We start from the raw sequence: 27,023 nt of genomic DNA, 5'->3' as shown, positions 1-27,023 counted from the left end.
ATTGATCTAATACAACTGCCAGTACAACACTTAGCTTTCACTGTGGCTTTTTCACCCTTACACATTTTTAGATTGAACAGAATCAAAAGTTCTGGACAGACAGTGAAGTGAAGTACCAGGAGAAAAATCACTGATTTAAAAGTTCATTTCTGTTTTGTCTTTTTTTGTTTGTTTTTGCTTTTGTTTTATTTTTTTTTTTTTTAAACCTACTCCATATGATGGACAAAAATCGGCATCTTGACAGATTAGTCAAATTAGCCTGTAGCCATCTTCAGTCCATGAGCTTCTGTGCACACGAGGTGGCAGGATTCGGCCCTTGGTTTGCTGTTGTCTTTGTATCGTGACAGTCTCTGCAGTGTAAATTCTTTGGCTTTCAATTCTATCTAACATGGAACATCTTGCACACCAAAGAATAGATCCATATTATAATCCAAGGCACCACAGAGTGCATGGTCCTAGCATGCAAACTTAGCAATGCTTACAGCTTGAATGAAGGTTAAGGCTGAAGAAGAGTGGAGAACTATTTTACCCTACTGTAAAACAGGTGAATGGGGAAAAAAAAAAAAAAAAGAAATTAAACATTGTACTACTACTTGTTCTCTAAGTAGTCTGAATAAGGAGCACGTTAGCACAAAGTCTGGATTCAGGTGAGGGTAGGAAACACACGTCATCAGCTCTGAAGTCTGACTGATCATTTAGTATTAACAGATCAGTTACACAGTGCCTGTTCACTTCGGCTCTGTGGCAGTTGAGCACAGTTCCTCCTCTGGAGCTGGACAGAAGGCGCCTACACACATCCACCCGACACATGGACACTATGGCATCAGTAATGTTCAGGCACAAGTTATGGTACCATCACTTTCATTATGGCTAGACCTCCCATGCTGAGAGGATTAACAGGAAACAACTGGCTCACGGTGGCCTGGTATCTTCCAAAGGTGTGTGTGTGCTTTCAACCTCCTGTGACTTTCCGCTTCTTAACCAGCAGCTATTTTAAGACAAACAGGGTTTAAGTACAGTTGTAGAGGCAAAAGGGACTCAACACAGCTGTAGCTTTTACCTTTCTAGTAATGGTGGGCAGTTTGTAAGGATTATTTTTTAACTAAATCTAACCTGAAGACAAAAATATTCTACTGGTACCCTTAAGTTGGTTTTCTTAATGTATTTTAGTCTCAAAGGAAACCATTTACACTTCATGGCGGGAATGCAGAAATAGTACCAATGCTGAAAATATTCTCCATTTGCACAGTAAGTACTTGTTACTTTTTCTTCACACACAGGGTAGCATGTCTTTAACACACACACACAGAGGGAAGATACCAATGTTTAGTACATTCAATTTCCTAAAAACAAACAAAAAAAATGCCCCAACACCCACCCCACCCACCCCCCCCATTTGAAAATTAGCAATGTTTGAAATCCCTCCGCTACTGTAGAAAGACAGCCAGGGCTGGAGCATCCAGACTTTTATTACAATTCATCCCTTGCCTGACGCAAGACAAAGCTATGCAGTGATTCAAGGTCTCTCGTTCCATTGTGTTCACTGACTTTCTTTCCACCTCGAAAAAGCAGAAGTGTAGGATAACCGCGTACCTTCAGAAGACACACACACAAAAGAAACTTGTTACTAATGTCCAGACTCACTGGTATCCTTCACTTGTATTTACCTGACTGACAAGACACCAAACCCCTCTAAAACAACAAGCCATTTTAAGTAAAAAACAAAACAACACAAAAAAACCCACAAAAAAAACCAACCAAACAAAAAAAACAATACAAGCCCCAAACACCACACCAGAACTTCCAATGCCAACCTGCAATTTCTGATAGTGAATAGGACAATACATGCTCCTCTAGGCTCCTGGAATGGCAGCTCCAGCTCTGTCTTTGGTTGTCTGCCTACCAGCATCAAAAGACTTTTTTTTTTTTTTCCCTAGGAACAGAACTTTGCATCGGCTACCACAAGACTGCTTTGGTGCTTTCACCGAGGGAAGCTTCTTAAATTAGGGGCTTCGTCAGCTTTACCCGATCATGAGAATGACCAAGTCTGAACAAGCAGTCCAGGAAAGAAATGGTGTCACCAGGTGCTGTTCTGAACGACCTCCTTTTTTTGGCTAAGGCAGAACACAGCTGCGCTGTCACCAGGCTCCCGCAGTGCAGCGGCGGCTCGGCTGCACGCTGGAGCCGCTAACGTTCGGTACACAATACTGCCCCGCTCCTTCCAGGTCTTTCACACTTACAGAAAATCTGTTGCAGACGTTACGTTCCACAGTGCAGTCCACTTCTGCTATTTTGACATCAGTCAAACCTGGAAATTGCTCTTTGGCAAGGTTCTCCCAAGTTGGAGCCAAGTTTTTACAGTGACCACACCTAGAAACAAGAGAGAGAGATTTGTTTAGCAGATACACCTTCCAGTTTATCTCTACTGTCTTGCTGCAATAGCTCTAAGTTTAACTAGCGGCTTTTCCTATCCCCTAATGATCTGGCCCTCCAACTCCCTTGCACTATTATGTCAGTAAATGAGCTAAGAAAATGAGTGATTTTTATGTGAGTAAGTTAGTTAAGCACTGAAGTAGTTTCTGGCCTTCATTAGTCTTGTCTGGAATGGTCTTCTGGATGTCAGTGCATTAACATTCTACCCTACAGAGGAATACGAAGCCAAATAAAGATGAGCACATAGAATATTTAAATGAAAAAAAACCAAATCAAAACAAAACATAATGTTTGTTTCTAAGCGATCTTTAGGTAAGGGCACAGAATATCTGTATAACAAATTAAGTTTTCAGGTAGCATATGCCCGTTATGCTAAAGCTGCATAGCCCAAGTTTAATTATTTAAATGAGATTTTAATTTCCCTATTAAGTTTCTCCCAGTTCCTAATGGCCTCCCTGACCAATGTAGCATTGCCCAATGCTGGAAACTCAATTTTAGTAGAGGCATTTGTCAACACAGATCCTGTTTTTAGGAAACACTCCGGTAGTTTGATGCACATTTTCACTGAAGGTACTCTGAAGTTTAACCACTACCACTGTACTGTCAGGTAGATCCACAATGGAATTGTTTAATAGTCGATAAGCTTCACTTAGCAGACAGGCAAAAAAAATAAAATCAGGCCTTCCTCTGATTTGCATTAAGCAGAGACTCATTCCAGTTATATCACCAATAACACCAAAAAGCCTATTTCTATTTTATTCCCTTATGTCTCTACAGTAATGTGAGACTGCAGTCCACAGAGTACACACAATGAAACACTAGTGTCAAGGGAGAAAATGATACTGTAAAATGGCAGGATCTATAGTGAAGTATTAATTTTGTTTGTATTTTGAACTTCTTACTGCCTTCAGGAAGAATTCCCAAAGCACTTTAGACTTTAAAGCTGCAGTGCTCATTCTATTCTAACCCAGCTGCACCTTAATTGGGTTATTAAAACAGCCCCGAAATTGCCTCGAGGCTGGATCAGGGCATTTACAAAAATAATGAAAGATGCCTCAGCAAAAGTTTCCTTAATGCAAGCCAGTGTATATTTAAACCACCTTGTTAATACAGTGACAGTATAAAAGCATTTCTGACTGAGCACAAAAACTACTAGAACAGGATGATTTTATGCTTACTATGCAAGTTAACATCAATATTTATCCAAAACTAACCAAAAGATAGAACTAGCAAGCAACATAATAGTGTTTGCTGAGCCCCACATAAGTTAATCCACTTGGAAGAGAAACAGGTCATTTATATGCAGAGCACTACAACTGTATACATAAGCCTGACTTTCAGAGCTAAAACTAGGATACCAGCTACATAAATATAGGAAGTATTTCCCTCAACGGTAGCTTTCTGAATACTGCAGCCAGGGAGCACACACTGGTTGAAGAACTTGTCTCTCTGCCTCCTGAACCACCGGTCCTCAGCCTGCCATCCAACACTGATCACACCTCTGAGATCCAGCAGCACCCCACTAGAATCTCACGGGATGAGGAGATGGTTAAAGTGCAGTATTATTACGAAAAGTTAATTAGAAAGGGAACATTGCTTTATCTCAAACTTTTCCTGAAAATGTTTCTCAGATAATGATCTCCTGCATATGCCAGCAAGCCCTGGGTTCAGAAATCAGTCCAGAAGCTGGTTGGTGTGCAGGTGTACCCTGAATTTCCCAGCCAGTTCTGCTGGTGGAGTAGCAGCAGCGCAGGCACAGATTCAATCTCAGTCCCTCGCAGTACACAGAGAGGAGGAAGGGAGCGAAGGGGTGGGGGTGGAGGGGGGAGGTGGTGTATGGGCAGGGTGTTTCTTAACACAGTGGTGGCAGATACTTGTCCGCATCTGAAAGCAGATCTTTCAGACATCAGAGAGCACAGACGTGGCTCTCAAGCAGCAAACCACACTGCAGTAAGAAGGGTGACAACACTGGAAAAGCCTGCACCATTGAGATTACATAAAACGAAACTTTCCCTGGTACTTCTTGCCTGCAGCAAGAAACATATTCATGCCTAGTGTCAAAGTTAAGCTGCAAATAAGCTGTATTTTGATACTCCTGAGCACATTTAAATATGGATTGCATTTGTTTGTGTTGCTTTGTAATGGTGATCTTTTAACACCCCAAACAAAAGTTCTTCTACTATTTCATATACTGTCTTAATGGGCTGGCTAAGTGATGATGGGTTATCTTTCCCACAGTGAGATACAGCTTAATTTTAATCTCTTCCCCTTCACTAGGCTTCCTTCTGTTGGCTAGGAAGCTGGGCAGTGGATGACAAAGATAGCATGCAAGTTTCAATCCAGGCACAACTAAGATGAAGTCTATAATACAGAGAGAGAAACGTAGACCTTTCTATCTCAGAAAGGGAAGAGTAAAAACAGGGGGAAAATACTTGTTCTATGAGTTTGTAATACTGAAGTCTTACCCCATCTTGGGTCCCAGCTCTGCTGGATATGTCATTAATGGCAGATGCCAGGTAGGACATTACTTCTCCCCCTACCCTCAGTGCTCTCCGTTGGGTGTCCACACCTACACCATCAGCACTGGACACTTCTACCCTGGGTCACTGTAAGAACATATTACATGGAATATGCTCTTAAGAACGTCTCAAAATTGTCACTTGTGCAAATTAGGCTTTTGGCAGTTATTTGGAGAGTAACAGCCAGTTACCCACAGCCCTACAGCCTGTAGCAGTTCCCAGGTGCTCAAATGAGGCTTCCAAGAGAGGCTGGTTGTGGCAGGAGAGGGCGCAGAGGCCAGCATGCTCTCCATTCTCAGCACCGGTGATACGCTCCCCTCACCTTACCTTAATCAAGGGATCAAAGCATGCCAAGCCTGCAAAGAAAGCTTCACTCTCCTCGTTCCCCAGAATCACCTAGAGGCTGTCACAGAGAAGCTTTATTCTCCGTCAGCCTTTCCACAGAGAGGCATCCCAAGCGAGCTAAAACAGATTGAGCTGCTTTGCTGTAACTCGCCAACACACACATTCTTCAGTTAATTCACATTTTAGATCCAGACAACAACTACAGTACTACACACAACTCAAAGACCTACAGCAACTAGTGCACTGACAGCTTAGACAAGCAATACTCCTGAACAACAATAGGTGCAAACTTCTTACCACGGAGCATAGAATTTAATAAAGGTGATCCCCGTAGCAATGGTTGTATCAAAGTCTTTTTCAGAGAGGGAGAGCACTGCAGCCTGTTTAAAAAAAAAAAAAAAAAAAAAGTCACAACTTTTTGTATACGTAACATCAGCCAAATGAGCTTCTAGCTACCTGAAAGGGAAACTCAAACTGGAAAAGACAATATTATTGATAGTATAAACAAGAGCAGCAACAGCACACCTCGCTTTACCCCTCAGCTACTTTCCTCCCCTAGAGAGATGTACAGAAATGTGTATTTCATGCTGAATCTCATCCATAATTGGAGAAACAAAACATCCCTATTTTCAGGGGATTTTCCTGTATCCAAATTTTCAGTTGTTGGAAAAAAAAAAAAAAAAATCGCCTTCATTTTAATACACTGTCATGCAAATGTTTCTTGAAACAGCTCTGAAAGGAGTTGTCTTAAAGCACGTAATGGCCATCTGAGAGTTTAATGAGGTATTCAAGGCGTACTAGTGATGTCTTGACAGCTGTTCTCCCTGTGCTGTATCCCCGCGTTGCATACACAGAAAAAACTGTTACCAGAAACACGTATTTGCCTGTCAAGAGGACATCACCACACCACGCTTGTATGGATGCCAGGAAGAATTTTTACTCCTGATAACATCAGGAGCAATGGCATGGGAGTGATGGGAGGATAGCACATTGCTTACAGCCAGCCTCATAGGAGAGCACAGAACCATAACAAACGTCATTTTTTGTGCAAGACCCTTGAGGGTGGGAGGGATTAAAAATAAATAAATCAATCTCATGCCTATAAAAGCTTCAAATTAAAATGAAAGCAAAAGAAAAACAAGAGTGCAACTGACAGTATTACCAATTCTACTTTAAACTCAGTAAGTGTTTTATGAAGAGAAGCCAAAGAGAAACTCAAAATTACAAACTACCCAGTACCTTTAAACATTTATGTAAATAACTGCTAGTTCATGAAATTAAGTTACTTTATTAGCTGAAGTGTTATTAATGCTAAAAAATGATTTAGAAATGAGAAATTATACTAATTATTAAATAATTACCTATAATTCAATGAAGAAAAAAATGAGCAGTATAAATGTATTCTTCTATTCTGAATTTCCTAAATGGTTATCTAAAACAGATGTTCGAAACATCATTTACCATCGAAGACACCAAATCTGAAAACCTCATAAATAACATCTTCCCCACAATCCACACAGTAAAACAGATTCTAAAGATCTGTAGATTACTATCAGAATAGCAACGTGAACTATATAACCACAAAAATAAGTTTAATATCAGAGATATTAAATTTTAGCTTGATTTCTTAAGAAAAAACATCTTCTGCAACCACATAATCTGCGTGTCTGCTGGTCACTCCACCTTAATCCATCTGGATCGGTTTTGAGTAATTTAAGCAATGTCTGGCAGAAAAGAACTTTCATGGACATAAAAGCACAGCCTCCATGAAAGGACTGGCAAGTACTTGGCCTGTGTAAGACATGGGGGAATCCACGTAGGGCTAAACACTGGGACACAAATTTGGAGTTAGAACTCATTGCTTTTGCTGCCTGTGGTACCAGCTGTGCGCTGCTGATAGTAAATGCAGTCAGTGTTTGCTGGCTACATGGGCTAGTCCCTTGTTTCAAAATTCATGAAAACAAAACCAGAACCAAGGTGTCTGTAGGTGAGTGAGCAAGAAATGGTGGCATCCAAAGCTGCAATGTAAAGTTGTAAAGACAAGTTGAGTCCTACACTGTGTCTACTATTATTTGGCAAAAAAATCCCCCCACAATCCTTTCCCGTTTGTATGTGTGCTGGTACAGGCAAGGCATAAGCGGGGATTTGCATCACATGTGGTTTGTGTTACTTCCATAAAAATAGAAAGACAACTAATTACTTTCTGCATTGTACTAACACCAGCTTGTTAGGATCTTCCAAATATGAGGTCAATTAAAAAAAAAAATAAAATTTGAGGGGTATAAACATTGAAAATCTATGTTGTCTGTAATGTTTTAGTAAGCCACTTTATGCAAGATGAGTAATGCTGCTGGAAAAGTCAACCGGGAAAGGTAATACTCTCCTGTGAGAAGCTGCATATGAACTGTATTTATATTAATAATATTGATGCTTTTAAATTACATAAGTTCATTCTACATCACAAAGGAGTGTAGATCATTGTTCCTTATTTTCTAGGCAGAAGTATGTTTTCCACATTTCATGAAAAATTATGCTTGAAAAGCATCCCTAATTTCTCAATTTTACATTCAGCTACAAGAAAAATGGCAGATGAAATGCCAAAGTGATTAAAAAAGACAGGAAACTAAAATGACACGAAGTACAACTATGCAACGATGATAAAGTTATTCCTACCAATTCCTGGGCAACATTCATAACCCCTGTAGCTCCTACAACCAGGATTAGCATAACTCGCCAAACCTGAGGAGTTTCCCTGCTGCCCTGCCACATTTTGATCAGCCTTCATAGTCTTTGCTTGTCTGTTGTTTCTGCAGATAGTCTGTAAGTATAGGGCCTTAGCAGTGTGTGCCATCCTCCAGGGTTCAAGTGAGAATCTTGAAGGAAACAATTATCTCCATAGCAATGAAATATCCCATCATAGAAGCTGAGGTGCCAACAGTTCCACAGATTAAAAAAGACCACATTTATGCCATTCTCTCTAAACAACTTACTGCAACCACAAAGAAGGAGCCAGGTTTTTTTTTTTTTCTTTCCCTTCTCCAATTCATCAGGCTAGTGAAAGTATCACTAGGCTTTACGGTCTGATTCCACTCATTACTGAAAAAATAACCAGGAAAACAGTTGGTACAGTTTACATCTAGAAATTGTCGAGCTATCAGAAAGAGAGAAACATGTGGAAGACAGACAGGCTACTGAAACATCCTTTTAGCATCGCTGCAGAGTGCAGGAGCACTCACCTCAACACGAGTGGGTTCTGCGGGTGGCTGCGGGGCTTCGGCGGGTTTATCTGCTTGTGGTTCTTTCCCAGAGTTCTGTAGTTGGGAATCCACATACTCCTTTAAGGAATCGAAGTCCCTCTTCCCTTTGTACTGGTCACCCTACAATTATCAAACAGTTTGCTTGCAAATAAATAATTACCAGAAGAACGTAAGATTGCCAAGTGTAAGCACATTCATAACAAATATGATTATCTAGTCATTAAACATCTCCATGGCATTCCATTCACTCCATGTCTTCAGGATTTGCCATAGATTCTTCTGTACCAAAAGGGAACAATTTAAATTTTCCTTGAAATGAAAAGGATTTTAGAAACATAGAGGCAAATTTTACAAACTCTTCCACTTTGACCTTTATCTTGCACTCTAGTCAGCTTTTTCAAGGTTTCATTTTTTTAAGCTGAAGCAAGGAACAGCAAAACACCCATCGCTGTTTGGTGGTGGTCTGTGTTTCCGTGAGAGCTCTGTCCAGTGCTTGGACAGGACTGAAAGACTTGACTTGCATGTCGCCTGACTACACAGTCACTCCTCTGGCCCACACGCTCGTCACACATCCTCGGAAAACCCACACAGCAAGGCAATGCTCCCTGGGTGCCCGAGTTCACCTCGGAGCAAGAGACAACAGCCGCCTGCTGCGGGGCAGACATTTACAACGGCACTGCTCTCACAAAAGTTAAGTCACATTTCTGAACCTGCGCACAAAGCCCTCAACCAGTGAGGTCTTCGAGAAGCCACAGTTTGCTTTAGATGCTTCCCCATATCTCAGGTACTTTCACAACTCCAGAGAACAAGAAATCAGAGCAGCTTGTGCAGTTTCTACTCTCAAATCCACTGTTGGCCATCTCCAAACTGGCTCTTGCGTGATTGGCCCCAGCACTCTCTGCAAAAATCAGTGCTAATTTCTCTGTTCAGAAGAGAGGTATCTCATCCAGACATGATATCCATTTTGGATAGAATTCTTGAGTTTTGGTCCCACGAGAGATGGACTACAAAATGTATCTCCACTCACCGATGAGGAATACTGCTCAGGAAATAGCATACAACCTTCCATACGCTGGAAGGAAGAGCAGACACCTCTTCAACTCTTTCCTATATCTTTGGAACTCTTTCTACACATTTTCCTTCTTTTGTCATGGATAATGTTATTCATATATAGCCACCTTCCCCATGCTGGGTCTAAACTACAAAGGAATTAATCTAAGATGATGCAAGAAGCCTGTACCTGCTTGTTTGTACCCATTTCAGCAGGGTAGGGTCAGTGCCCACTCATTCCTCCCAGGGTTTCTGCTGCATTTAATCAAGAGGGATGGTGTGATGCCAGACTTCAGTTATGACAAAGGCAATGATGCTATTACGGACAACAAGGCTGGATGGCTGCAGCAGTTCTCCTCCTCCTCCCCCCATTACTGAACAGTACAATAACAACCAGAGAGATTTCCAGGAATTTCTGGGTCAGATTATTGGAAAGTTGTTGAGGTTGTTTTGTGGTTTTTTTTGAAAACGTATTGTATCAATCAGCCCACGAAGGAACATGCGATTCTGGTGGCAGTATGCCACCAGGGAATACCACAATGCCAATGGAGAAAAGCTATTCTGATGTCAACAGAAATACATTGTTCAGACTAATGGCTCAGATTCAGCTTTACCAAATACAACAGCAGTGATCTGACTTTCTTTCACTACACTCTTGATTTGAGTAACTCTGAGCGACTCAAACTTCAATAATTATAAAGGGTCAAAAAAAATTATTCTGTCTTGTCAAGAAAATACACAGCTAACTTCTCTAGATCAAGATAGTATGGTTCTGGCAAGGTATCCTGCCATCTGTAGCTATCTGGAAAATAAAAATCAAGCAGGTGGAGAACCATTCTGGAGAAACAGGAGAACACTACCCATTCTTCAAACTCATGTCATATAGAGACAGAAGTTTAACTGAAAAGACCTCTAACTTTGGACATACCACTATGTTTGACTTGAGCACTCCTTCAGCTTCCATCTCTGCTTCTGAGAGGTGCCAGGCACCACTGCTCGAGCGGTAACAAGGCCATGTATTTCCTGTGTCAATCAGGCTGGGATTCAAAAATCCAGGTGCTGCTTTGTTTACACTCCCTGGAGTGTCTGATCTAAGGGTGATTATACCAAACCTCACACGCACCGGTATGTACTTATGGCCACTTTCTCTTTAGAGTGACAGAAAACTGCCACAAGTGACAGCCACTAAACTGGACTGAGTAGCAAAACTTGTATCTCTGTTCAAAAGGAATGCAAGATGAATGGGGCCAAAACCCAAACCCCCCCAAAACTTAGTAAGAGCTGAAAGATAAGTCCTGGGTTCTCTGCTTGCAGACCTACTTTTAATATTCATTTTATACATTTAATTTGTCTTGAAAGTGTGAAATATGGTAAGTAACACTACTATTTAAAATATGTTTATTTGATGCTAGTGATGTACGCAGTATTTATAAATATTTTACTTCCCCATAACTGCATAATATTGTAATTCTTTTAATTGCTACAAGGAAAAATGTCAGCTGGGTCCCCAGGACTCTCACTCACAGTGTCTTATGAAGTGTTCAGATTTACAAGAAGGAAAATTTGCATCACTCAGACACCACTCAGCAAATAGGGATCACTTGCAGATGAGAACCTTCTGATACACACTGTGAAAATTACGTACTTTATTATTTCTATTTCATCTATGTTTTTGTGTTCCATAGGAGGTAAGGTATTAATTAAACACAAAATTCTCTCATACAGCAGCATAACTGGAGATACCGCTTACAGATTTATGAACATCATACCAGTTATTTGCAGAGCACAAAGAGTAAAAAAGTCTAACTTTTGTCCGTGGATGAAGTATACCTCTTCCAGTACCCAACTGAACCTCCAACATCTTTTCTCTCTCAAGCAGACTTTTGTATATGCCCATCTGATCTTTTTTACCCAGGATGCAAGGTAGTCCAAGTAATATTCAGAAAAAAATAGTCTGATCCTTTGCTGAGTTTGCAGACTCACCTTTTCACCATTCCTAAACCAGAGGAGTGTAGGATAGCCACGAACTTGGGTTTCAGAGCAGACTTCATAATGCTGGGTACAGTCAACCTACATTTTGAAAAAAAAAAAAAAATTATTAACTATTCAGTGCATAAAATAAACATACAACAAGCATCACAGCCTCCCTTATGTGTAAAATCTCAGAAAAATACAGGAACAAGCAATACACAGCATGGCAAAACTCAGAACTAACTACTGTCTCGAGAATGATTATGTCTGCCTTCCAAACAGTGGCTTGGTTGTACAACTGGGAGGCTGTATGTTTGATATTTTTTTTTTTTTTAGGAGGGATTGGGGAAGGCGGTACAGATAGAAGGAAGGAGTAACAGCTACAAAGAACAATAAAGACATAATTAAATATTCCAATTAAAAAGTACTTGGTATTCTCAGTGAATAAAATCACTGCATGGACAGTAAGACACAAAAAGCTCATGTGAGAGCTTTAATGTGAAGATAGATTGGCTCATCCATTATTTAACAGACTACTCTTTAAAGACTTCGGAATACATGTCAACAGCTAGCAAGTTAACTTTACTGCAAAGGAAGTTCCAAGTGCATAACAATGTTCAACTGTAATATGTCATAAACCAATCTGTAAAGTTATCAGTTTATAATCTTTTTTGAAGCAGAAAAAAAAAGATAACTTAAGTATCGGAGCCTTTGCTCGACACAGCACTTGGATTTTGAATTTCACATTAGAAACACTTTGCTCCAGACCACCGAAGATAAATTCTAAAGATTAAACAGCATCCTGCCAGTAGGTACCATTGCTGTTAAAACACTATTCCCCCAGATTACATGAGGGTCATGGTTCAACCTTCTTAGAAGCAGTTGTGTTTCCTCTTTACTTAGATTTAGAATCTTGACCAAGACATGTTTCAAATAGTTTCACAAGGTATACAGTTACACAAAATTGACTAGGCCTCGTGACAAATCTTAGTGGCTTTATTAAATAGAAACTATCAGTAATAGTAACCGCGAACAAGATAGATGACTGAATGAAATAGAAATTTTGGAAATTTTTTGTTTATTTTTCTCTGGGTATCAGAGAATAACAACCTCAAGAAGATACTTAAGCTAAGCAAAAATTTTATCAGACAGCAAGCAGGGTTCTCAAAAAGTAAATCAGCAGATGCAACATTTGGTACAGACAGTATCAAAGGAGCAATAGCCTTTGATATTTTATTCTCAGAGGGAATATAATTTTATATCCACCAGGTCTCAAAATTATATATATATATGTGTGTGTCTTCTCCAAATTCAACTGACCTGCTCTGTACATCTACAGCATACCTGAATTAGCAGATTTTCAAACACATTACAAATAATTAAAAAAAAAAAAATAAAGAAGCCAAGCTCATGACCCCTAGAAACAGCTGAAAGTGCTATGAGGGCAAAGGCAGGGGTGATATCTGGGATTTTGTCCCTCTGCCGGACTGACAACACTGCTAACAGTTATGCAGTCCTTCAGATCAGTGGAACCACTCTGAAAGTTTAAGGACATGGAAGTTGAGCCCAGCTAGTTTTCCACCACTGGCAAATACAGAGGAACTCACATCATGAGCCACCTGGACTTAGGCATGGGTCAGCAAATAACGCCAGTAACTGCAATTGCCAGACCACTTCCATACCTCTGCACAGAAGTCACTCCACATACAAGTAACAAGCTCCCATGGTAAATACACCACAGAACCTGGTTATCAACCCTAAGGGAAATAGTAAAGCAGGACAAGGTATCAGTTTTTAAGGTGGAAGACCCTTGAATCCTTCAGAAAGTTCTATGGGGTAAAGAGGAAAAAGAAAACCATCCAAGAAATAATCCATAAGGATCCCTGTAGGTCTAAAGTTTACGAAGGGATCCAATGCTGTAAAGGGTAAATTATAAGTTACTTTCCCACTCAAAATAAGTACTTAAGTCTATCAAGTTCTGACAAAGGGGAAGCATAATAAAAAACAAATCTCAAAATATTATTCCCTGCATCTGAATTATTAGACTTATTCCCAGCTCCCTCTGAAACACAGGGAGCTAGCTGCATCTTTAACAAGTCTTTGCTTAAAATGAGGGAGTCCTGTCAACTGTGGATGTGTGAGAAAAAAAAACAGCCATTCCAAAATTAACATAGAAACTATAAAAGGATTTAAGAGGTGACAAACAAAATAATTGTTATTTGCAAATCACAGCACAAAAAGCATGATACTTGGCTGAAACATTCATTCACACAAAACACATTTTCAACCTAGGAGCACTTCACCTACCTTGCCAATCTTGACAGTTTCTGAATGCTCAAAGGCTTGAGCCAGCTGTTCCCAGGTTGGGGCCAAAGCCTTGCAATGACCACACCAAGGGGCAAAGAATTTGATAAAGTGATTACCTTTTAAAGAAAGAAAAAGAATATTTAACTCATTTGGAATTAATTTGGCTGCAATTAAAGACTAGGTACTAACCTCAGACTGCATGAGTCTTGGTATCATGGTATTTCCTGAGTTAAAGATAGGAAACACTGTGAATGAAATGCCAGGACAGAATACTTCAGCAATTAGGTTTTCAATACTGGATGCAATCTCACAGCATTGCCAATTTCCCTGAAATTCCAAACAGTGTTACAACCTCAAGCCAACAAATGAGACATTAAAACCGGTATTTTTAACCTAGCCATTTGCTACCATGTCTAATTCTACCATCACCTGCCCTGTTAGAGAACAGAAAGAACCACCAAGGAACAAGTATTTGTAACAGCTTAAATGAAAGGAAGTATTAGACTTCAACTTAAACATTTTTCAGGAAACACCACTGCATTAAGTCCATGAACTACCCAAATAATTTTGTTCAGCCTTCCATTCTCCTTTTTCTGCCCTGCTCTTTGTATTTTCATGTCAACTTCTCAGAAATCGCTGCCTTTAGTATATTTGCAGTGTTCTGCTGAGAGCGGAGTCTCTGTACTATCTCCTACTAACGTTTAGTTTAACAGTATAATATTAATTGAAGAGTACCAGAGTATCTAATTTCCTTCATTTAAATTACTATTCATTCAAGACACTGCATGCTTTTGCACACATCAAGGCAAGGCTCTGTTAATACAAAATAAAAATGATCTTATTTAAAATGAGGAAAAAATATCAAATTAATGTGAAGGAAGTGCCAACAACTGGAAAAAACCTCCTTGTAACAAAATTATTCATAATCATTTGAAGATAGTTTTGGGACTGATATTACTAGAATTCATTTCATGTAGTTTGACGGCTTGTTCACAAAAGGAGGTCAGAGGAAAGACGTGACAAAATAACTAGGAAATGTAAACTGCAGTAGCAGTGTACTCTAACTCCACGTGCCTGGTCTGCACACGGAAGCCTTTCAAACTGAGCGACATGCTTTGCTTTGGTCAAGTAAACTGCAAACTGAAATTTCTCATGAATGAGTAAGAACATCTACTCAAAATCAGCTATTCTTTACAACGTACTCTGATATGCTCTCCTCCCTGATAGAAAAAAAAAAAATAAATTCTTTTTGCCCTAGAGGACCAAAAAGGTAAAAGGAGACTTTTTAAGAACAAAAGCCAACCTTCCAGCTGGAACTGCTACGCTTCCTGCTGAATTTAAGCACCGAACTTCCTGTAACTGAAGTCAAGAGAGGACAGCAGCTTTACAGACGATCATAAACCTGCTCAACCATCGGCTATCACCATGAGAACGTCTCCTCTATGAATGTCAATGGATACATAATAAAAATATTACAATAAAAATATTAAAACTTTTACGCATACACTAAACTTAACTATCTTCTTAATGGCTTAGAGAATAATCCATGAAGAATTCTGATGTAATTCTGTGTTAAACTACACAGGCTGGGAAATTTTAAGTTAGCTGCACAAAATGCTCTTTTACACTTGAAAAGATTTCTTATCAGTTAATGGTTACTTTAAGAAGCTCTAGTATCTACCTCACTGCTGGTATCACATGGGCATAAACAGTTAATTTAATCCAGCCTTTGTTTTTAGTAAAGCAGATAGAGATGGTAGGATCATCTGCTGTTAAGGCAGCCCAAAGTTTGTATTGTAAGATTTTGCTCATTCTCTAAAAAACCCACCATGTCAGGGGTGAAATGTCCCCTGTTAGGTATCACTCCTGGCATTAATTTTGAAACTTCCAGAAAAAATATTTTTAAAAATGGCCAAACAGGTGAAGTGTTTTGCCCATATTAAATTCTGGAGGAAGGAAGCGAAGCAGCATCAAGTAAGGGGCCAGACTGGAATGGGATAGGGGCAGTAAGGAGGAAGTGGGTGGATTGTATTTATCCCGGACAGCAGCCTGGGAGTAAGAACAAGCCAGCACCTAGGGAAAGAGGAAACAGGATTTGAAAAAACACAAAGTGAGTGGCTAGGCTGTGACTAAGCAAGGAACTCCAGGAAAGAGACAGTTTAATCAAGCAAGCCCCACTAACTTCTCTGTGATTACGGGGCCTTAGTTTTACTGTCTTCTGAGCAGAGTGCCGTTCTTAAACTTTCTCATGGTGTGCAATACATAATTAAACTACCTAATTGTTTTTACACAGTCTGTAGTTTCATCTTCTTTCAATAGGTATTACTGGAAAATAAAAGCGGGAAGAAGGTATTCTGAAAACTAACATTTCAGTTGCAGACTTCCCACTACTGATGCCTCTGTAAGCAAGTATCTCTTGCTTATGAAAAAAACAGTTACCTTCTGCTATGTGCATCTTAAAATTGTCTGCTGAGAGTTCATACATTCCCTGTTTAGGTTCAGGAGCTTTTGGTGGTTCCACAGCAGTTTCTGGATCCTATTCATGAGAAAAATTAACTTTTATTTGTCTTGTACAGTAAAGACACAATATTTGATTCCTGTATCACACCATTCAGTGGTGGTGTTGTAAAAACCCTGTACTCTGAAATTCTAAATTCCTAAAGCCATGTCTTTATTTAGCTTGATTCAGGTATCTAATGTTTCCCAACAAACAACTACTTGAAAGCAAAATGTGAAAAAGACTGACACACAGAAAAGGGCTATCCGAGTAATGGGAATAAGAGAGTCTTTCACCGTGCTGTACTATAGTCACAGAGCACAGGAATTGCTACGGCATTTATCACATCACCATATATTAATACATTTGGGTTACATAACAGTTCCTCCATAGCATCACGCATCAGCCACATCTGCCATTGCACCAGTTTCAGTGGTCTTTGGGCTACTGAAAAAGCTATTTTCTGCTTCCCTAATTCATGAAAGAGGGACCTAATGGCTCCATGAAGGCAGTAACAGTGGGAGAAGAGCAAACACTTTATAGGTATAACCTGCAGCAAACCCACTGGCACTTCAGCAAAAGCAAGGAGCTACTGTCTAGATAGTAGGGTCAGAGCTGGAAAGAATTTTTTAAGAACCTCAAAGTACATTTCTTAATATAGTTTAGCAATTAATGTTTGATTATTAAAAATGCCATGTTTGTTTAAATATAATCATGTTCTAACCGTGATTCAGCAATCACAAAAGGCTTATCTTGATTAGAAGCAGCAATCACAAATTTCATTTTGGGCAAGGCTTCGCTACTATATGTGCATGCTACAGCTAAACTCAAGGGTTTCCTAGTGACGGCATCAGCTTAACTTACCTAATTATTTTAAACCCTTTCTTTAGGCTACAACACTATCAGATAATAACTGAGCTGAAGATGGCATCCATGTTTTAAGAGGTAATTAAACCGAACACAAACGCAAAACACCAAAGTGCTTTTCTTATTCTAGAAACATTATGGCCTACAGGTATCAACTGAATTGGTACTAAGAACTCTATCTTAAAATGTCAATATGCTAAACATTAAAATATGCATTATGTACTGTAGTTTTAAATACAAGAAACAAAAGGCAGGTCACTGGATGACAGTTTTAATTACCTTTCTGACTTACGAGGAAGTTGTTCCATACTGTTATTGCCACCTGACTTTTACTCTCAGGAGCACATTTCCTCCTGGAAATTGAAACCTAACCTATAGAAATTATAGATAAGCAAGTCTGCAGAAGGGAATATTTATTATTCTTATTTCCTTTTCACTTACAGATGGTTCCTCATTCAGTTTCTCCAACATCCAGTTTTCCAGTGCCTGGAAGTCCCTAGGGCCTTGGTATTTCAGAGGTTCTTGTCCTGGTTTAAGCAGCTTTAGGCTAAAGGATGAAAATGTAGAAAAGAGTTAGCCAAAATTTTCACCCAGGAAAATTCTCGGAAAGCTAATGTGCTTTGCCAATCCACAGCAGTGCAGCTCAGGCTGCATCAACAGCATTCTTGACTATTAACATCAGCATCAAGCATCTCCCTCAAAGGGTCATGGCTAGAACTCAGGACACTTTTTCATTCCCATGTAAGATTTTAAAGGAGATTTTTAAAATAGCAAGAAAAAATACCATGTTAAAAGTCAACATAGCCTAATACTACTTTGATCAATAACCAAGCGCAACTAAGACAGTGTTCAGTTTTAAGGTTAATCACTCACTATGCCTGTGAATCCTACAGTTTGTCAAAAAGCATCAATTTTGTTTTCCTTGACCCTCTCCATCGCCAAAGGAAAAATATCCAATGCTTATTTTCCCAGGAATTTCTTTCTCGTATTTCGTTCCCTGACTGCTCTTGGAACACGGGACTTTTCGTGTGGCATTAAACTGACTAAAAACACGCTGAAACAAGTCAACAGGACAAGGAGGTAAGTGATCGTTTGTAGGGATTCAGGACTTCATGATTATAACATTTAATAACTGCTATCAAAACTTTTCCATAAACTACCTAGTTTCTACTATTAAATATTCAAGTTAAAATTGGAAATATATTTGGTAAAGAGGCAATATCAACTTCTGACCTAGTCTTATCTTTTAAAGCGAACCATAGTTACAATTACTACTGTCACCTAGCCCTCAGTTCCCCTTGCCAAGCTGTCATTTTGTACTGCTTTTTCTTCTTCTTTAAATGTTTTTCTCTCTCTCCTTGTTCCACAGTTAGAAAAAATGAACATATGAAAGTGTTGGAAAACCACATAACGCAAATATTTTCAAAAGAGATAGGAGCTCCCACTGTCTTTTCTATTTAAGGTATTCTTGAATGTTCTTTGTGATAGTAGAAAGTAAAAATTTTTCTGAGTGAAAAAAAAATAAGCAGCTTTGTAATAAGAAGGAAACAACAACAATGAAACAGAACATCTAAAATGCACTTCATGGCAAAACTTTTGAAGAGTAACAAGTTCAAAAAAAAAAAAAAACGTATCAGCTTAAAGAGCCATCTGCAACTTTATTTTCTTCAAATGAGGGTAAGTTTTATCTAGTTCAGCTGAGAGAGTATTTTGCAGCACCAAATAATCCTGAGACAACGGTACTAACAAATGCAGCGACCTGCTCAGGCAGTTTTACTCTCGGGGGATGGAAAGGGGATGCAGCCTTTCCTTTGACGGCTGTTTGGAAGAGCAGCGTAGGAACCAGCACATCCTGGACTTGAGACGTTCCCTCTGTGCCTGAGGAAGCTGTGAAATTTCCCTTGCTGGAAGTTTTTAAAAACAGACTAGTTAAAAACTGACTCACACAGGAAGAGAATTGATATAATGAATTCCCCTTCATCTCTGTATTTCTGTAACTAGGACATGACTGCCTTATCATTTATACTTTTCAAGTGGATGAAAGCAAGCAATAACTACTCCTAGATATTCAACAACCTTAAGGGGCTGGGGGGGGGAAGCAATTACACGTCCATTCATGTTTTCCTTATTCAAAATATCTGCCACTCTTTCCATTTTACAAGGAACAGCACCACAATATAACCTATTCAAACATGCAAAGACGTCCAATAGTCACTTTTGAGGATATTAAAACAGAGTTGCAATATTCATTGTCTCTTGGTATTTCTAGTGGAACTAAGCCACAAACTGCACTTAAGGACAACTTCTATTTCAACAGGGACTTTGCTATTTATAACTCCCAACTTCTACTCAGTCACATCCATCTATGTCAAAATGGGTGCAGTCAGGAGCACATGTCAAGTTCAGGCTGTTGCTGGGGTCAGCAGTAATGCTAGGCAAAGTGCGCAAAGGGAAGGAAAATGAAAAATACAGGCTGTGGAAGGGGTACAGATGATTACATCCTCCACTTACCCCCACTAAGGTGAGTGATCAGTAAAGCAGTTGCAATGATCCCATCCATTTTTGCAAGAAGCTTTAAAGAACACACGTGAAAAAAATCCTTTTGCTCCTTTTTGGCAGCTAAAAAGGCAGCACACCTATCTAACCCAAAAGCACTATCTAGGCTGACCTCCCATAGGCAGAACATGATCTAGAGCATCTAGTAAAGCTGAAGTAGTAAGGCATATGTCCTTTGTAAGGGGATAAGTTTAACAACCTTAAACTCCAAATAAATCTGAAGTCTGTACATCACCACTGTTATGCTAAGTGATATTATTTATTTATCATTTTATGAAGACCAAGTTCACTCAAAAATTTAAGAGATCACCTGTACATTAATTATGAATGGTGTAGTATACTGATGAACTTGTGACAAGTTATTTTTAAAAGTACCGTTACCAGAGACCAGTTCTATCATGCATATCACAGCTGTATCATGCACTGTTGATTGCGAAAGAAATACTCTCAGACGAAAAGAAAAGGACAATTCTGGACTTCACTTAAACACAGACATCTTCCAAGACCAGTTGGAAGATAAACCAGTGTCTTTTTAAAAAAAAAAAAAGAGTAGTTTGTATCACATGATACTTGGCAACATGATAAAAAGGCTTAAAATGAACATATAAGGTCCAAAGAGCCATAAAGAAACCCACCAAAAAATATTGCTTAGAAGTTAGCTTCAACAAACTGGCAGAGGATCATGGAAAACTAAAAAAGAAAGAAATAGGAGCAGATATCATTTTATACTCACGTAGGGTATCCTCGAACACCAAATTCAGAGCACAGTGGAGTATCTGTAGTACAATCCACTTTAACAACATAGACCTGTGGGTTTTCCATGTTGTTGTATTTATCTCCCAAATCATTCCAAGTTGGCTGGAGACGCTGACAATGGCCACACCTGTAACAGAAGAAACAAGAGATTTGCTTAATAGTTGCTCAGGTTTAGAGGGGAATGAACCTATGGAAAAGTCAAACACAGAACGGTCAGAGATTTTAATAAGTATAAAAACAGTTAAGTCAAAAATCTTCCATACTCAAGCACTGTTACACTAAGCCACAATGAATACTATTAAGACACTGCAAACACATCTCACGTAAAAATCAAGAGAGAAGAACTGCTTGCTACTACCCTTTTATGTTACAAAGCCTCCTGAACACCCCCTGAACTTAGGGAGGCTATTAAGAAAAGCACTCTCAATCTTCCGTCTTTCTAGAAACATCCTGTAAGGCTGTCTAGCTTGCTTTCTGCTCTAACATTCTGAAATACTATTTATTTTAGCAGCAGGTAAAAAGATAATGGTTTCTAGCCTCTTTCTAAGGCCACCTGTGCTTTTGTATGTCAGAGGAATTGTAACTCACAAGTCATGAAACACATCAGGACTGATTTCTGAACAGGGTTTCTCAAAATCCTCCCACACTGTGCTTTGCCCCAGCAGCACACCATCAACTAATTATATCTGCATATACACAGAAAACTGACCTCACACAGTTGCTATAACAGCAACTCCTTGGAAGCAGAAAATAGCTATTATTCTTCTCACTGTTTTCCTAGACTTTCAAGTCATTATAGCAATATCCTATTCCTGTAACTATGATGAAAAAATTTAAGGAATGGATTTTCATTTCTCTTTAATGGCTACTTTTGCCAATCCTTCAAGACACCTAAAAATACATAATTGGATTAACAGAAAACATTCTCAAACTGACAGTATGAAATCTGTTACTGCCCTTGGCATGACCTAGACGGTCTACTTTGTAAGTAACAATTAAAACACCATTAGGACTTTGGAGAAAGTTGCTCCCATTTAAAACAGTTTCACTTAACAACTGGTTTTGAGTCCACTTACAGAAAAGCTGCATGGATTCACACCTTTCCATGTATCCTGCTATCATTAAAGCAAAAAAAATAACCTTGAGATTTACTTTAACATAAAGAACGTCTTCCAACCTTAATAAGGTCCTGTTCAGTCAGGAGCAGTGGGTCACACATACTCTCAGTATGTGGGGGAATATGACCTCCCCCCATATGATCTTCTTCTGAATTGTCATGGTGAAGGGATACAATGTGTTATTACCCAAATTAAATATTCCTTACATATTTAACTTCACACTGAAGTCCTTTCAGAGTCAGCTCCTTCATAACGCTTGAATTAAGAGAAAAATTTTGGATTCCCTGGTCCCTCCCCCTAGGAGTTGCAGGGATTTTACACACCAAATAAATACTGACTGGTGTTAAAGAACAGAGCGTGGAAAACCAGATAAGGCAATCACAAGTAATTAACCTGCTGTTCTTTAAGAGCAGAACAAAGCTGCCTTGTGCACATTTAACACCATGATCTCTGCTATACACCCCTTCCCTTCGTTCTTCACATTATGAGCTAAAATTGAAAATAAAGCAGGAAAAATGCTCATCTCTGAATCAATAATCAACTAGTTAATCATTCCCAGTCTTCAAAAAAATTCAGTGTTACATAGAAGGAACTGCAAAACAAAACAGCCCCCAAAACACTTTTTCTGAAATTCGTAAGGTGTAGCTGCAGAATATATTAAAACCAGAGAAGTCAAAAACAAAGACAGCAAGACTATAGAACATCACACGCCTCCCTCAGCCCCATGTACCTGCAGTCTTTCGTTGCTGCCACTCTGCATCACATCAGTGGGGCTGGAGGAGCAGCCAGTTCCACCACTGGGGACAGCGGAGACCTGGGCATCATGAGGAGTCCTGCTCTCCCCTCCTCCCTACACGGGCTAGGAAGGTGCAAGTGTTCATAATCTCTGTTTACAAATGTAAATGAAGATCCCAGAGTCTGACAAGGCTGTAAGAAAGACCCACCTTTCTGAAAAAAACCCAACCGAACAAAACCCTGCTTCTCGTACACCACTAACATCAGGAGACATGGGTGAAAGGATGTTATTTGTAAGAGGTTGCAGACAGGTTTCCCATTTTAACTCTGAGCAACCATGTGCCACAAGCGCCCATGCCTGGATGTGATTTTGCTGTGCCAGTTATGTACAGTATACCAGACTGCTCTACCTCACACCGACAGGTCAGTGTTCCTGCCACAGTATCAGCGCTTCTCATCTGCAAAACTGGATGGCAGACTTCCTAGGCCATGAGAAGAAGGGATGTAAAGGTACACGAGGACCATATATATCAAAACTACAGTTACTGATAAGCCCTCTGCAGTCATGGAGGAACTCAGACATTTCTGAAGGCTACAGTAGACCTTGAGCTCTGCAGCTAGCAAGGGCAGCTCCACAGCAAGATATAGCACAAATCATTATCCCATTTAAAAAGTTGGTAGACCCTGGGATAGACGGGTATAATGGTACAAACAGCACAGGACCAGTCTTGCTCTGGACAAAAGAATCCAGCTAAGGTAAAATCTACTCAACAGGGTTCAATTCAACAGCAACAAACTCTGGTAATCAAGTCTGCTTCAGCTCAGTGGACTTTCAGAGGTTTACCAAGAGACCACATATGTTGAAAAGATCCGCAATGTTCAAAATAATGCAATGAAAAAACTCATTCGAGATTCCTTACAACTAAGGAACCAGGGGAACCTCATTCCTCTGTAGACACGCAACTGGCATGGCCAACATCTTAAGAATATCTAGTGCCACTGAGAGTAACCTTCTCATGCTTCTGTCCCTTGCCAAGTGTAGCTACCAAGGGGGACACCCAGATGACTGAAAACCTTCGACACGTGATGGCAAATGACTTGGAATGATCTCTTTTTGGAGTAGCCTGCAATATTTGAAACAAATATAGGACCTCCTGTACTGCTGCTGTCTAGGAGTGAGGGCCTCAGCAACACATGCTTCAAGAATCTGGAAGTGAAGAGTTGCATCAGCTCTAACCCAACTCTTGCTGCTTAGCACTGACGACGCCACATTCCACCGTCCATAGCAATCCGAAAGGTGATCCTAGCTGTATGTTGGGTTGTTTGCTAGGCTTCTCCCTTGTAACTACAGGCAGCAGTGCCAAAACACGTGCCTCTGTGAGAAGCATTAGGACATCAACACAGAAACATCACCTAGGAGTAGGGCAAGAAGCTCTAAGACTCTGAGGGTGTCAGGTTGCCACTTGATCCCACTGACGATAAAACTACTGGTGTGTATAAGCACCTCCCTCAAGCACTTGGATGTTCTCTTTGTCCTTCTCTTCCCCCTTGGGCCCAAAACCTGGCCCTATTGCTGCATGGCAGCAGCCAGAAGTTGCAACAAGTCCGGGAAACGATGCAGATCCCTCACGCTCAAGTTGGGCAGAGGTCCTCAGCCTGCCCAAGGGCACAGCGTGGTCCAGGTCTGCAAGGCCAGCGCTCTCTGACGCACGCTGGGGATGCGCAGCATACACTGGGCTCTGCAACAGCCCATTTGGCACAGGGTCTCCTACAAACAGTGCGCCAAGAGAAAAGCACATCTGGTTTTAGGGATGCCTGTGAAGCAGTCGGCCAAAGCTTGGACAGACACAGATATTATCACCTGAAAACAAGAGAGGAGAAGCACTCCCTGCTCCAGAGGAGCAATTCTTAGGCCTTACAGCACCCTCAGGCAAAGGTCCTTCCCCAGCAAGCCAGGCCTCTTCCACTTCTGTGATCTTCAGAGAACAAAGGCAGGCATCTGCTCTTTCAAGCTTTTGCTTAACATTTTCATATGGCATAAACAAGTCGATGTTGGTAACAAAATGGGTAGCAGTTCCTTAGTTTTGAAAGGAAATCCTTTTCTGCTGTTGATTTCAAAGAGCGCCACGATTCACATATGCCTAAATGGCACCGTGTACCGACGGATACCTTAGGATCAAAACATAACTTCTGCACGTTGTTGCCTTATTTTACCTAAATTTAAGAAAACTTGGAGAAAAAAACAACAACAACAACAAAAAAAAAAAAAAAACCAAAAACAAAAAACAAAAACAAAACCACACAGAAAAAAAACAACCAACCAACCCTAACAACAAAACTCCCAAGAAACTCTACTGGATATTAATGTCAGGTAGAAAAGGGTAGGTAAAGAAACAAAAAAAAACAAAAAAAAACAAAAAAACAAAACAAAAAAAAAAAAAAAAAAACACAAAAAAAAAAGAGAAAAGGAGAATATGAACCACCACTATAAAGGCCCTGAGATGAGAAGTACTGTCCTCCTGCCAGCCGTAACATCCAGCACAGCCCTGTTCTCCCACTCTCCTCAACCATTCTTGTGTCAAAACGTACCGGTTGAGGACAAAACCGTGGTGGGGTTCTTGCAAATCTGAGAACTCCCCAGCCCCGCAGCCTCGGGGACACAGCACTGCCGCTAGCACAGCCTCCACTGCAAACCTATCTTTAAATTTCATGACGGGAAAGGGAAGGTTACGTTCTGCCATGAAAGCACTGGGGAGAGTGGGGAGCACGGGGTAAAGCCACGGCCACGCAACCGCCACGCACGGAGGCCACAGGCGGCTCCGGGTCCCCCCCGAGGAGCGACATGAAGCGGAGCCCGGGGAGGGCCCGGGGAGCCGCCGGGCTCCAGCCCAGCAGAACCGGGGCTGCCCCCCCCCCCCCCCCCCCCCCGCCTTGCCTCCCCGCTGCCCGGCGGCGCGACTTCCCCCCGCAGGCCCCACGCGTGGGGGGCAACCGCCGGGTGCCGATGCTCCCGCCCTCGGGGAAGGGGCCGGCTGAAAACCCCGGAGGCCCGGGCTCCCCGCTCCCCCGGCTGCCATTTAACGCGTGTGCGCGTGTCCCCGCTCCGCTCCCCGGGGGAAGGCGCCGGGGCCCCGACCCCGCGGCCTCCCGCCCGCCGCCACGTCAACGGGGGAAGAGGCGGGCGGCGGGGCCGCGTTCCGCCGCTCCGGGATACCCACCACGGGGCGAAGAACATGACGAAGTGAGGGGCGGCGGCGGCTCCGTGCCGCAGCATCTCCGCGCTGTAAACGTGCCGCCCGTGCGGGTCCGGGCCCGGCTCCGGCTCTTCAGCCCGCCCCGGCCGGCCGCAGAGGACGGGGCCGAGCACGGCCATGGAGAGCAGGCGCCACCAGGCCCGGCCGGAGCGGAGCGAAGCCATCGCAGCGCCGAGACAGCGAGAGGCCGGAGCCCCGGGCGGCTGCTGCCGCCTCCCGCCCCTCCCCGGGCCCGGCCCCCGCCCCCTCACCCCCGGGCCCTCCTCTCTGCACGGAAAACTTGTGGGGTATTTTAATTAAAATAACATTTTCTATACATATATGTAGTTTATTTTCTTTATATATAACGTGCAGTATCCAAATTTTACAACGACAACAACAACAACAAAACAACAACAACAACAAAACAACAACAACAACAACAACAACAACAACAACAACAACAACAACAACAATAATAATAATAATAATAATAATAATAATAATAATAATAATAATATGTATACATACTCATACCACGATGAAGCTTTTCTTAAAGTAAATCGATGAAAACAAGGCAGGCGCAGGGGGGCACCTTGTTAATATCGGTGCTGTGCCTCTGGGAGAAAGCCCTGCCACCCCCTGCCCGCCTCTGAGGGGCTCCGTGTTGGCACTCCTCGGGGGGGCTTGAGTCGCAGCACTGTAATTATAATTAGTAAATAATTATGACGGCAGATAGTACAAAAAGAGCGGGTACAAGGTAGCCGCAAGGTGATGGAAGGCGGGAGACGAGGTTGTGTGCTGGGAATCGTCGTTAAACCCTGAACGGCAATGAATGGGAATTGGAGCAAGTCCTTGAGTTTTGGGAGAGAAGAGGGTAAAAAGCGGTGTTTTAATAGGAAAGTGCGTTTTGACGAGAATGTCAGGCGAGTAGCTAACTTGTCAGGCATGCACACGCAGACGTGGGCACCCCGGGCTGGCCTTCGTTCCTCGCACGTCCAGTTCCACGGGGGTCTGTGCTGGGGAGCACTGGGGCTTAGCCCAGCAAGACGGGCTCGGCCTGGCACCGTTCCTCCCTCCGACATGCCCAGGGCGCTCAATGCAGCTGGGAAAGTAGAGTTCACTTCATGCTCTGTCTTGACCCACACCATCTCTTCTCCCAACTCTTCCCTCTGTCATTGCCTCCTCCGCGGGCCCAGCGCCGGGAAGGAGTGTGCTGCGCTGCCCCTGTACACTTGTTTCCAGTTTCCACTTAGAGCCAGTGCTGGACCTGGTTGCTCAACTCACCTCTGTGCTACAGCATCTTTGTGAGGGCCATCCCTACAGCCAACATGAATCACTTATTAGAAAAAAAATAAATGTAAAAATGAAAGTTAGAG

General features: G+C 41.4%; 1 protein-coding gene across 1 annotated transcript; it reads right to left on the bottom strand.

Moving 5' to 3' along the window:
- Positions 1-1,451: 1,451 nt before the first annotated feature.
- TXNDC5 (thioredoxin domain containing 5) lies at positions 1,452-25,909 on the bottom strand. The gene is made up of 10 exons (XM_042806818.1): positions 25,630-25,909; positions 20,536-20,685; positions 17,688-17,793; positions 16,322-16,418; positions 13,883-13,998; positions 11,588-11,674; positions 8,534-8,674; positions 5,595-5,677; positions 2,241-2,370; positions 1,452-1,593 (listed from the first exon to the last, which is right to left on the bottom strand). Exons 1-10 carry the CDS (start codon positions 25,827-25,829, stop codon positions 1,471-1,473), a joined length of 1,233 nt encoding a protein of 410 aa, XP_042662752.1. The 5' UTR covers positions 25,830-25,909; the 3' UTR covers positions 1,452-1,470.
- Between the last annotated feature and the right edge of the window lie 1,114 nt (positions 25,910-27,023).

Source organism: Tyto alba, unplaced genomic scaffold (assembly GCF_018691265.1).
Source record: "Tyto alba isolate M040663 unplaced genomic scaffold, T.alba_DEE_v4.0 Super-Scaffold_48, whole genome shotgun sequence".
Taxonomy (NCBI): domain Eukaryota; kingdom Metazoa; phylum Chordata; class Aves; order Strigiformes; family Tytonidae; genus Tyto; species Tyto alba.
This window is presented reverse-complemented; position numbering and strand designations above follow the sequence as displayed.